Genomic DNA, 13,595 nt, shown 5'->3' with positions numbered 1-13,595 from the left:
TGTTAGGGTAACATTGCCTTTTTCACCATTAGCTATCTTGAAGAATTACTGAATATGTCTAGTAGACTTGAAAGACCAGACTTTTGATTTCATTGATTCTGTTGATTCGTTTAGATGACCACACAACGTTCACTCCTTGACAGGGCCGACCCATGAGGGAGGGCAAGCTGGGCGACCGCCCCGGGCCTCGCCAAATCTCGGGGACCCCAACAATTAGTGTGTTTGTGTGTGTGTGTGTGTGTGTGTGTGTGTATATATATATATATATATATATATATATATATATATATATATATATATATATATATATATATATATCTTTGTAGTATATAGAATATTAGTTGCAAAAAAAACAAAGGCACCTGTGAGCGCACATTAGAAGTTGAAGGGTAACCCTGAGTTCAAATTTCTTTGTAACTATTTGATATTTTTTTTATCACTTAAGTTTTTATATTTGAAATGTTCATATATTATTACGAATGTTTTATATCTGAGATGTTCGCATTGCGACGACCCAGTTTTCAAGAAAAACTGATTCGCCTTTTGGATTTCTGAATTAAGGTCTTTTTAGTTTTTCCTGATCTTTCGTCGTCGGCTCGTCGTATGCATATTCTTCTTGAACTCTTTCTCTCCTTTCGTTTAGTGATGCGATATCTAGATCTTCAAGCTCCTCCTCATGGAGGTTATTTATTTTATCTTATGTTCTTATATCCAAAAAGATACTCACCCGTATTTTTTATTTAACATAATGATTGCTAACTAGTTGATCTGTTTTAGTTTTGTTATGGCAGGAAATGGGATTAAGGTTATACCCCGGTATCAAATATCTATTTTATTCAATATCAAATTCTTTTTTAATTTAAGGATTGCAAGCTTTACATCATTCTATATTCTAAGCATATTTTGTAACAACTTAAAATATGCGATGGTTCCAAACATTAATCTTTAGTTTGAATTTGATAGGTAGCCAATTGAATATCTTGAATTTATTTTGAAAGAAGAGGTTGAGTTTGTATTAATGGATGATGTTAAAGAGACAAGAAAGAGGGTTTTAAAAGTTACGACTGATCTGTGTTTGTTTATTAATGTGTTTGGTTATAACACTGAATCGATGGAAGCTTCTAGCGTTGTTTTACAGTTAGCTTTATATTCCTTTAATAGTTGTTTGATGTCTGGATGAAAAATGTCAAAGTGGAATGTCTTTTTGAGATAATGGAAAAAGTTTGATGTTATTGTTTGCTTATATATAGAGCTAATATTGACAAAATGGTATTGTTCACAAAGACTTCCATGCATATTTTCTATCAAATTGGCTTGAATTGGTGTCTCTTTGCAAGATTAAAATTGTTCATTGCCACTGTGTTTTGGATTGCATTGTTTCATTTTAGGCTATTGTTGTTTAATGTGTTTTTTTTTCAATACCATGATTAGATTTAGAGCCTAAAGTTTGTTGAAAGTTATGATGTTTTTTTCTAATATTTTGTCTTCATTCATCGGAGAACATTCTTATTTTTTTAATTTGTATTTGCAAGCTCCCTACCTGTTGTTTAATTTATAAAATTTCTTGTCGTTAAAAAAACATTACTTTTCTAAATTTTAAAGGGCCTCAATTTTTGCTTTTGACCTGGGCCTTAAATCGGCTTGGACCGGGCCTACTCCTTGATATCATTAATGTCGGTAATCTATCAACCTTTGTCTTTCTCTAACAAGGATCTCAGTAATAGGACGATCAAAAGGATACCTATCAAGTGGTTGCATCCAGAGACAATTTGGAGAGTTAGAAAAATATCCTAATTTTCATTAATATCATCAAGGGGTTTGAATGAGAACTGAGGAGCATAGCTTTCACCAGTGAGAAGGACAATGTCATCCATCCACTTTTTGATTCATCAATGACTTAAGGATTCCTTTTGTTGAGAATTGAGGAGATTGGTTTATCATAATCTTCTTTGTCTTCGTCTTCATCAACTATGATCTTGTCATCATCTTCAATAGACAAATCTTCTTCGATTGGGCTTGACCCAACAACATTTTCTTTTTCCAAAGCAACTTGGTGATCAAGCTCGGCTTTCAACTTTACAGCAGCTTGATATCCCAACTCTTTTGTGATCCTTTTGAGCTCTTCAGCTTTTGTATTAGATGACTCCTTGTAATTTAAGTGAATAGCTGCTGATTCATCATTTTTTTCTTTCCCTTTGAGCTTGGTTGGAGTAGGAGGAGTCTTTATTTCTTTTTTCTTGAAGAGGAGGAGGAGGAAGAGTGATGTATTGTAGATAAAGAGAATGATTAAACTGACTGATGGATGAGGGAGCTTCTTATTTTGTAGCTTTGAGAGTGGATTATTTCTTATTTTCTTCATCTTCTGATGGCTTTCCTTTCTGCTTTACTGTGATTTACATGTTTGGCTTTGTGTGGAAGTACCATGAGTGAGGATACGGATGATCATTTTGTTTTTGTGTAGATTTCTCTTCGTCTCTCCTTTTTGTGGAGGTAGAACCATCCAAAACCTCTAACTTGTCAATCTTGAGACCTTCCATTTTCTCAAGAATGGTCATGTAATGCTTGGTTAGCTTTTTGCTGAGGTCGTCGATGATCATAGAATCAACAGGAGATTTTTTCTAAGGATGAGCTTGTTTTTCTTTCAAATCATCAACATACAATTAAAGACCTCAGAGACATACATCCATTATACCATTCAAAATATTGAGAGTTTGTTGTTTATCATTCAACAACTTGTTTAATAGTAAAACAAGAATAACATTACATGTCATCCCATGAGAGTTTTTATACCGAGATCCTCCAATCTTTTCTCATTGGGATGCTCCTATCTAAACACAGTATTGAATGAATACTGTTCAATCTCTTTAATTATCTTAATCATCTTTACCTCATGTTTCAGAAACTTTGCAACATTAGTAGCTCTATTTTGATAAACCTTTTGAATAGTAGCTTCCACCCTGAGGGAGATAAGTTCTTTGATCCTCTGATCTCTTTCTTGAAGGGCTGGAATGATGGGTTTTAAATGTAATAATGTGGAAAATATCTTATACTATTAAGGGTACATGCAACCTAATTTGATCTATGTCATAACACTATTGAAGCACACATACTATTGAACAACAAAAGTTCTAAACCCTAATAGAAATTGAAATTCACAAAAGGATAACTTGCCTCTTATTTGTTATTGTAAACAAACCCTTTGATCCAACTAGATCAATCCAATAGTCTCTTGAAAACTAGCTTCAATTGTGTTCAAGCCTATAATGGTTCACACCCACAACACAAGAACCTTAGAAGGATTAGAAGAGATGGGAGAGAAGGGGATACTTTTGGATCTAGTATGAGGAATAGCATGGCCAAAAATTCCTAGGTTCAAGGCCCTATTTATAGCTGATTAGGAAACACATAGATACCCTAATTTGAACATAAAATAATATTATTTCAAAAAGGTAGTTATCTAGTTCATTGATTATCTTCATGAAGGCTTCCAAAATGCTCCAATAGGAGCTTCCAAACCGTCCAATAGAGGAAGGTTCTAGAACCTATCATCTGCTCAACATTTGAACAATTACAGCTATAGTCCTTCAATTTTTAATTAATTATAATTAACCTATAAATAATTCCAAATTAATTCTAATTATTTTTAAATTAATTATAACTATTTTTAATTAATATATTAGTCATATAATATGTTAACAAATCATTTATCTCTCACCTACAATCAATATAAACAATTTTTGGTTATGAGGACAACCTAAAAAGGACTTTACTTTTATTCATCAACATTATACCAATTTAGTTAGGAATTTAGACACTTTAATCTAACAATCTCTCACTTGAATAAGTCGCTAACTAAAATTGCTCTTACAACTCCAAATAACCAGTAAAGTGTGTTTTGAAGGCACTACGAGACTTTGTTGGCCTTAAGATAAGTAACGAGTGTTTTGAAGACAAATATTTCCTATAATCATGGTAGTATCATTGACTTTTAACCTAATTTCTCCCCTATTTTATCTACACTCGTCTCTCTGTAACACCGCCTTCCATTCCTCTGTAATATCACCGCCCATTCCTCCTCTTTCTCTAAAAATTCACCGACCACCACACTTCTGCAATCTCCATCTTTAACGCATTCTTCCTGACTGTCCGACCACCATTGCCACCTAAACCACTACTTTCATCCACGATAATCATGTTCTGTTTTCAAATTCGTCTTCAAGCTATCAAAGTCTTTGGAGGTTAACGTAAATCTAGAACAACCAGACTTCGGTACCCCAATTTCAGAATGTAATACAAAACCAAAATTATTGCAAAATCTAAATCTCCTCTCAATTTTCATCAACTTTTTGCTCTTTTTCGGGTATAAAAAAGGTAAGCCTTTTTTTATCAATTTCTTGAGAATCGTTTGCAAGGAACTCGACCTAGGGCTGATTGAGATTGGATCATTCTCCTTTAAGCATCCCTATCCTTCTCCGGTAAGCTACCTTTATGCATTTTGTTTTTATTTATATCTCTATCGTTAATCTTGTTCTTTTCAATCTCTTCTGCAATCTTGGTACGTTAAATTCTCTTTCTTCTTGGTATCAGTTACGATAACTTGTTATCTCTGGGTTATTCGCGTCCAATGTTAGGGTTACTCCACCCGACCGACTTCTATAGTCTATGGTTTTCTGTGAATCTTGTATTGAAATTAGACTACGTTGCCAAGATTTAGGTTTTCGTTGACTTTTGGTCTGGATCGTGGTAGTGTTCTGGAATTCAAATTGATTTGGGTTCTTTTTGGCAAATTTACACCGATTTTTCAAGCTTTTCCTAGGGATTTTCCATACTTGAGTTCAGCTCCTCCTGCAACACCAAGCATAAGGCTGTTTTTTATAAAATGTAATTCGTTTAGAATGGATTAACAATGTATTTTGTTAGAATATGTATAGTTGTATTAAAATGTATAACCATATTATTTTATAAGAATATGTATGAATATATATTCAGGTGGCCACGAGTAAACAATGATCTTGTTATTTTTCAACTAATGGTTCAAAGATGTTATCTTTCTTCAAGAAATTCATTTAATCAAAACATGTATTCTATCATAAAATGTGTATTCTGCCATTATTATAAAATATTATTCTAACAGAAAGTCATTTTGACAGAATAAAATCATGTATAATTAAAAATTAAGTTAGAATTAAAATTGAATTAATTAAAAAAAATCAAAATTTTAAATCAAGACAACTATTAATCCCCAAAAATCTGTAATTTTCCTTTTTTAAATTTGTCTCAGTTGACTAAAATACCCTTATAATGAAATCAGATGGTATTTCTCAATTATTTTTAATTCAATAATATTTATTAATCATTTTCTTAAAATATCTAAAATGAATGGTCCACAATCAACCCTACATCTACACAATAAATAGTTAGAATAGAATAACCTAAACATATATATATATATATATATATATATATATATATATATATATATATATATATATATATATATATATATATATATATATATATATATATATATATATATAAGGTCTTTATGATGTGAAAAGCTTCTCAACTACTTTCAGAACCTGGAGAAAGCATTGTGTTTCGAGTAAAGATTAATGATGGAACCTTCAAACATTTCATTCGTAATTTTTAAGAAGCCAAAAGTTTAGTGGTGATGATTTGAAAACCATGCTTGTCATTCTTACCATACGAGTCTATAGCTAGCAAGCTCAAAGAGAAGATAATGTCAGATATTTCTTTGTGGCTTGATGTTCAAAGTTAGTTAAGATATGTATAGAGTACAATTGACAAGATTAAAATGAAGATAACCAATGCAAATATGAGGGAATGATTAAGAAAACTGATTTTGCAAGTTATTGAAATTACACAAAAACATTCTAAGGCATGGACATTGTTCCATCACCAGGATCACCAATGACACACTGGTCCACATTGTTGATCACTCAACACTTGAAACAGTTTCTACCCATATAAAGAGGTCTACTTTAATGGCAAACTCCATTTGATTTCAATGATATTCACATTTTGTCTAGCCTATAAATAGTTTGTTATATCATGTTAGTTATTTCCTAGTTATCGAATGCTTTGTGTTACAATTTCCAGTCTATAAGAAGTCGATAAATTTGTTCTATCATTAATGCAAACATAATTTCAAGTTATGTTCTTGATTTTTACGATTAAATCCGATTCTAATTCCACATTCTTGCTATTTGATTGACGTGGAACTTTTTTAGTTTTTATAACACAAGGCTTTTATAAAAAAAAGTTTGGAAATAAATGTTTGAAAAAAACATTACGAAAATCGGGTTAAATAAAGTTGGAGGGGGGATAATAATAATACCATTTTACCATTATATTGTCTTAGTCGGGTGGTAAGGTACATTGTTTGTGAGGACGAAATATGTTATCTGTTTCATTTTCCTTTTCAATCAAAATGTTGTTTTTTTGAAAAAATAAATAAATAAAAACCGATTGGCCCATACTTAACACGGAAACGGGCTTAAATAAGCCTACAACAAAATTGAACCATTTTTGAAAAAAAAAATAGGCTCGAAACAAAAACTGTCAAATTCTTGCGTCTTCTTTATGATTAATCGTAAACTATATGAAAAAAAATAATAATAAGAGATACAAGGCTAAATTGGTAAAAAAAACATTATGACTTAATAGTGAAGCCTTATCTACATAACTTATTAAAACTTTCCGGATGTAGTTAATCTTCATTAATCACGACAAGTAAAAAAGAAACAAAACCATCGCTACAAATTGCTTTCAAACTATTCAAAAAAAAAAAAAAAAAAAACATTCACAACGAACAACTTACATAACAAAAGACACAAATCACCGATTTGAACAACGAAATTCGATACACACGAAATACACAAATTATACATCAAGTCATAAACCTAACAACATAATCTACACACACACTCTCTCTCACACACACAACTCGTGTGGTTTGTTTCACACCTTCCAACCAAAACTGAACATATGTAAATAAAACAACAAACCCGATCTCGGTTCAAAATAGTCATCCAATCTATGAACAAACAAATAAATACACATACATAATTGATGATTGATAATTCTACAACTTGATTTAGTTGGTTTCTTCATCAACTAAATGATGAGTACTCTGTTCGGTTGGTGGTGACCCGGGGACAAATGGCACGAATCCACGCCCACCGAAAACCGGACGCATAAACGCGTTATCGAATTTTCTCCAATAGTGGTGGACTGTGTGTGAAGGGGTTGAAAGTAGCATTCTCAGACTCGAAGGGCGGACCACGTGTGGGCCCAGGTCGATTTCGGAGTCTTGCCCGTTTCCTAAAAGCGGGACGATGAAGGATTTTGGGGTGGTGGGTTCGGATGAAATCATACGGGTCATGGATTTGGGTGAAGGGAGTAGGAGTCGGACTAGAGGTTGTGTGATTAGACCGAATACCTATATAGATTAATAAGACAAGGATACGGATTAGATTTTTTTTTTTTTTTTTTTTTTTTTTGACTTAATGGAGATGTGAATGACTTAATTTGATGAGTTATATATACATGCTTCTTTTGACTTTTTGACTTTAGGCTCTGTTTGGCACGCATAAGCTAGTTTATTGGCTATTGTAGTGTAGCTTTTTAAAAAGGTATTTGAGAAGCTCATAGGGCTTTTTAATTTTTACACAAGTTTTCTAAATATGCCCTTGTATGTTTGTTTTTTTTTTTTTAATTATATATCTACATGTCCTTTTACGTCATTTTAGATTTGTCATCTAGTTTTTACCCAATGCTATTAGCGCGTCTCCAATTGGAGAGCATGATTTTTTTGCTAATTTTTATTGACCGCTCGAGTGGTCAATATAGTTTAATAGGTTGAACACTTAACCCCTTTATCTTTAATAATATTTCATTTTATCTCATTGATTTAGTGTTATTATTTATTAAAGCAGTGTATTGTATTATAATTAAATATTTGAATATTAATGTTAAAAGATAGTATTTATTAAAATATTAAACATCTAGCGATAATATTTATTAAAATGTTTTGTATTAAGATACGACGTTTTAAAAAATGATTAGTTAGACGAGGGGGTTTTATAGAACATTTTAGATAGATGAAGATGAATTAGTTAAATTAATAATAAAAGTCATAGAAGAGTTTAACCAATGTAGGAGAACTTATTTAATTAGAAGTCAATATTAATGTGATGATGAGGTGGAAATGTTTTTAGCCTAGAATGTAGGTTTATCATTGCTTTAATAATTAATAACACCAACCTTGATGCAAAAAGAAAAAAAAAATGGAGTCAAGGAAAGAGGCTCTCATTAAATCCTAACTTTTTACAAAATTTCTCTTGTAATGTTTTCTTTAATCTGAGCTGTCACTTTCTCAATAATTTTGTAAACATCATTTATTACAATGATTAGGATTTTTGCATGTATAGTTGCAAAAGCATATATTATTATACTATTGTTTATTTTTTACTTAATGCACTTAATAGAACAATGCTATATAATATATAGGTGTTACTTTTTGATATAATAGAGAAATGAAATTTTACCAACTATAGCAGTGAAAATTATGTTTTTTTTTTATTTTTAGATGGCATTGTGGTAATTAGGTAGATTTTTCAAATTCCAGTGTTGTAATATGAAGAAATGGAAGCAGTGATATCTTACCATTGTACTGAAAAGGACTACAGTGATAGTACTTGTGATCATGATTGCATTCCCCCTCAATGTTGTGTGCCCTAACTTGGTGAACTGCATATAAATTAAAAACTCATTTGTTTTTATTTAAGACTAAAGGGTAAAATGGTCATTTACTCAATCAAATACTATTTAAAAACATTGATAAACAAAGGATGCAGTTAAGTCACCAACCTGATTATAAGCAAGGGCCATAGATACAGCACCTCTCATAAGACCAGCCCACCATATTAAAACCTTTAAAAAAACAAAAAAAAAAAAATTAATAAAAAAAAATAGTAAAAAGGATTAAAATTCATGAATACCAGAATAGAGTAAGAACATACCTGCTGCCTAAAATCTATTCTCTCATGTCGAGCCTTCTTTGTTAAATTGGATAAAAATGATAAGGGGAATACAAAGGCTGCTCTTCCAACTAAAACCAATCCCAATAAAATTGCACTCACTTCAACCGAAGTCCCAGGGCTAAAAAAGTAAAAACACAACCATAAGAATGGTGATCCAACCAAAATCATACATGAGAAGGGCATTTACGTCTTTTGCACAAATTATACCTGTCTTTTACAAACTTCCACTTTTCAATATCTAAAGCATCCATTCCGACATAAAGAAAGATAAATAACTCAGCAACAAATGACAATGTTGCAAAGGTATGCCTGCAAAGTAGATAGAAATTAACTTATTGATTTTTTCAACAAAAGCCTAATATAAAAAATAAATAAATAAAAAAGGTAAATGAACTTACTTGGTAGTTACTCGAGATTTCTCTGTGACATTATGCCAAGTGTAATGAGACATCACAATTCCACAGAAGAAAACCGTGAGAATGCCACTCAAATAGAATAACTGCCATACAGAAATAATTGATATTAGCTAAAAAGACGTAAATGCCCTCCTCATCTTCATCATCAAACATAACCCTACCAAGGTGTGTCCAGTCCGGTGTAACAAAAAGCAGTATAAATATAGAGAAAAGAAGATTCCAATATTAATTAAAAAAAAAAAAAAAAAAACTTCACCTCAGCTAGCATGTATGAAAGATAAGCCATTAGTATCATTATAGCAACTTCTCTATCAGTTGAATGCCTAGAATCCAAAAGGGTAAAGAAGTAATTAGTGTCATGAATGTCAAACCCGGAAAGTTCAAAAGACAAAAATTTGAGAAAAAGACGAAATGTTATTTATTTTTTCATCCATATATAAAAAAACTCTACGTACCTTCCAAAATATAGCTTCTTTATAATATAAGCACTTAGTAGCCCAGCCTATTGGAGTCAAAATAAAACATCACATGGTTGTACTTGTAGTGTATCTTCCTTAAAAACACTTTATACAGTAACAATAACAATAACAGTAATTTGAAGCCTTACTCCAGCTCCTAGAAGTGTGCTTGTGATGAATAAATAAAAGAAATTTCCAATCAGTTGAAATGCAACAGCAGTTGTGATTTGAGAGAGATCAAAGTTTTGAACTGCATTGAAGATGACAACTGATGTGGCATCATTCACCACACCTTCACCAAACACCAAACTATATAATAAAGGTGTCTGATCCTGATTCAACACCTGCATTGTTTAATGAGATACATTAGCACCAAAAAAGGTTATAAGCAAGTATTTGCCAACTCAAGCACATTAATCAAGCGCCTGATAACATACAATCAGGTGCTCTGATAACTACCGTACCATCAGGCGCCTGATCATGTACTATTAGGCGCATGATAACGTACTATCAATGTACTATCATGCGCCTGATAACGTACTATTAGACGTCTAATAGTACGTTATCACACGCCTGATAACATATTATCAGGCGTCTTGATAACATAGCAACCGCTTGATAATACATATTATCAGGCTCCTTGATGACGTAATATCAGGCGCCTTGCTAGCGTACTAGCAAGGCGTCTCTGATATTTTATTAGTCACATTGTGTCTGATAAATGATAATGTTCATTATGAGGCACATTGTGTTTATGAGTAGAGCAGAGCAAAAGGAAGGGATTGATACCTGCAAAGTGCAAACGGAATCGGTGGCTGAAAATATTGCACCAATTGCTGGGAAGAAATTTGAAGGTTTAGAAAACAAGAAGATATTCAACGAATTAAAAAAAAAAAAAAAATCTTTTTAGAAGGAAGAGAAAGAAGAAGTGATACCAAGAAAGTCTCCAAGCTCAAGGGTACCAACATCCATCCTTTGGAAAATATTTATAGCACCTGTCCAAATCATGAAGCTGATAAGTATTAAATTTAAAGAAATAAATACCAAATTGTGAATCAAGTTATTAGTTTTTAACACTATATAACGCATTCAGCTTCAATATTCTTGCACATTGTATCAATATTGAAATTTAGCAGTTTATTTTTACTATTATAGCGATGAATATTCAATGATAATAATTCTGTAAATAATATGATCACACAAAAAACAAAATATTCAAAGTATGCCAACGTAACAAAGTCATAGATATCATCAATTTCCAGATTTTTTATTTATTGCATAATAATAGAATTGGTCATGTCTAGTACATATTCCATTTTGTCATTATTAATGTTGAAATTATGTATTATATTACATAAAAGAAACATCAAGTAAAAAGTCAAAGCGTGCATTTATTTTCAAACAAAACACTTTCTTGATTATTAAAAAGACAAAAGCAAAAGTAGGTGTCTCATCTTGTGAATAAATATCATAATAGACAACACAATATTAACAAATAGAATAAAATTTGATAACTTGGAACAATTTTATGAACACAAATAAAAATGTTAACCAAAATCTGATATATATTTAGTGCATACCAAATGATATGATGGTGAAAGATATCACAGTGCCAACAGCACCAAATAGCACAATGGTCATGAAATTGCGAAAAAATTGTTTCTTCTTAACCTGAAACCTGTTCATTTTATTAAAAAAGAAAAAGAAAAATTAACATTAGCTGAAATGAGAAGATCTAATAATGTACCCTATCATATAAATGTTACTAATATTAGTCACTGAATCCCCAAAAAGAGTATTTTAAGATTGAAGAAAATGGCATAGCTCATGATAGTAAGCAAAATTTGGTCAATAGTATTAATTTAGTGCACCTGAAATATGACAAGAATCCAATGAACTGAATCACCCCAAATCGAGTTAATTAATTACAATATAACTGCTTAAAGTAAATGTTTTTTTTTTACTATATCAAGTTTATAACTAGAAAATGATCAATGTTCCCTAGCTGTTTCCATCAACTAAAAAGAGATGTTGCTTCCTAAAATGCTAGTTGTTTCCATCAGCTTTTAGAAGCTATATATATATATAGTAAAATTATATACCCTTAGTTTTAAAAATAAAAACCCTAGTAGAAAATTTTGTAAGTAATGAAGTCGATGTTAGATTTTTTCCACCATAACATCACAACCAGCCTATAGAATAATGGAATCAACTGAAAACAGATTAAAACATACCCAGCATTGAAGATGATAGGTGGAAGAAGATAAATGAAGAAAAGATCTTCACTGAAGACTAGAAGATGTGAATTTGTTCCTCCACTGCTTAACAAAATAACAACTCCAGTGCAAATACCCTGCGATCAAATTACAGATATAGAAGAAAAATATTAGTTTTGAAGTCGCTCCCATGTTCCTCACTAATCAAAAATCGATTTTGTTAATTTTAGGGGAAGATAACCGATGTAGAGGTAATTCAGCAAAAAAAATGGATTAGTAGCGTAGAATCATACTTACAATGACAAGGGCAGTGATAGATTCGTTCATCCATCGATTCTCTTCCAAAAGATGACCGATTACGATACAAGCACAAAGAAGAGCAACAAACAAGTTCATAGAGACAATGGAAGAGTACTCAGAGGTAGCAAGTCTATTGCTACCCAATTTCCCAAGCAATAACGCGAAATCAAACCCCATTCTGGCCAACTGATTTGGCCCCTCGAACGAACAAACTTCAGCAGACTTTTTATCTTCCAAAACAATCCGAGATCACTGCAACGAACAATTATAAAACGACTTTAGTTACAGATTGCATCATCGAATCCAAATTTTAGCACACCAATCAAGTTGGTATCTTAGATAGAACGAAAAGGGGTCACACAGACACACATAAATAGCTATATGAAGCTAAAATTACCGAATATAGTAGCGTAAATCGATGAAATTGAGCTAATGGGCAGGCAGGTGATCTAATCTTGATCTCAAAATTGAAGTTCAGATTTGAATTCCAGCACACCAAAACTAGAATTTTATGCTTGAGGGTGAGAGATGCGTGCGTGGATTCCCTTCGAGAGAGTTCAAAATTAAACACGGGTGAAAAGGTTAAAGTTGAATCGAAGCGAAAGATTGGAAAGTAATGGAAAGCACGTAAAGACACGCCGAGCATTCAACTGTATTTATATACGGTTCTGGATCAAAGAGACGATTGGATATTTTGAAGAACGCTTCTTTATTTAGCCAGATGGCAACAAACAAAATTATTTTTTTAAGATGTGTTCGAGAAAATTAGAAAAAAAAATAGGGCAAATTATATTATGAGTAAGTTAGTTTGTTTTTTTTAAGCAAAAATCTAATAAAAATCTAAGTATGCGGACCATCTCTGTAACTTTTTACAATAGAAGAGGTAGACTAAACAGCTGCAGATTATAATAAGAAGCATGTTTGTTTTTTTTTAACATCTGCATGTTGTTGCAGACAGCAATAAGAAGCGTGTTTGTTTTTTTAAACATATGTAGATATTAAAAAAATAATATAAATTGATTTTATAATCCGAAAATAATTTTTAATACCGAAAATTTAATAATGTATGATATTTCGGCAATAATTTATGATATTTCAGCAAAAAATAATGATATTTTAACAAAAAATAAAGATATTTTA

At 31.6% G+C, this 13,595-nt stretch overlaps 1 protein-coding gene and 1 long non-coding RNA gene across 2 annotated transcripts; one reads left to right on the top strand and one right to left on the bottom strand.

The window, feature by feature from the left end:
• Positions 1–3,921: 3,921 nt before the first annotated feature.
• On the top strand, positions 3,922–5,026 carry LOC122198024 (uncharacterized). Its single transcript, XR_006191830.1, has 2 exons — positions 3,922–4,475; positions 4,588–5,026. It is a non-coding gene; the product is annotated as an uncharacterized LOC122198024 (long non-coding RNA).
• A 1,816-nt stretch (positions 5,027–6,842) lies between these two features.
• On the bottom strand, positions 6,843–13,119 carry LOC111886729 (sodium/hydrogen exchanger 1). Its single transcript, XM_023882981.3, has 15 exons — positions 12,853–13,119; positions 12,453–12,707; positions 12,174–12,292; positions 11,520–11,617; positions 10,875–10,934; positions 10,729–10,775; positions 10,089–10,283; positions 9,937–9,983; positions 9,738–9,804; positions 9,464–9,564; positions 9,273–9,374; positions 9,045–9,183; positions 8,893–8,955; positions 8,689–8,772; positions 6,843–7,462 (listed from the first exon to the last, which is right to left on the bottom strand). Exons 2-15 carry the CDS (start codon positions 12,630–12,632, stop codon positions 7,118–7,120), a joined length of 1,647 nt encoding a protein of 548 aa, XP_023738749.1. The 5' UTR covers positions 12,633–12,707; positions 12,853–13,119; the 3' UTR covers positions 6,843–7,117.
• Positions 13,120–13,595: the final 476 nt, after the last annotated feature.

Source organism: Lactuca sativa, chromosome 5, assembly GCF_002870075.4.
Source record: "Lactuca sativa cultivar Salinas chromosome 5, Lsat_Salinas_v11, whole genome shotgun sequence".
Lineage (NCBI taxonomy): Eukaryota > Viridiplantae > Streptophyta > Magnoliopsida > Asterales > Asteraceae > Lactuca > Lactuca sativa.
The sequence above is the reverse complement of the archived record's forward strand: the minus strand, read 5'-3'. Positions and strand labels throughout refer to the sequence as shown.

Excerpts from the sequence above, each read along its gene's own strand:
- LOC111886729 (XM_023882981.3), bottom strand. The coding sequence starts at position 12,632 with ATGGGGTTTGATTTCGCGTTATTGCTTGGGAAATTGGGTAGCAATAGA. Across the intron at positions 10,284-10,728 it reads ATTCCGTTTGCACTTTGCAG|GTGTTGAATCAGGATCAGAC; the intron begins GTATCAATCCCT and ends TAAACAATGCAG. Across the intron at positions 9,565-9,737 it reads TTTCATACATGCTAGCTGAG|TTATTCTATTTGAGTGGCAT; the intron begins GTGAAGTTTTTT and ends TCTGTATGGCAG.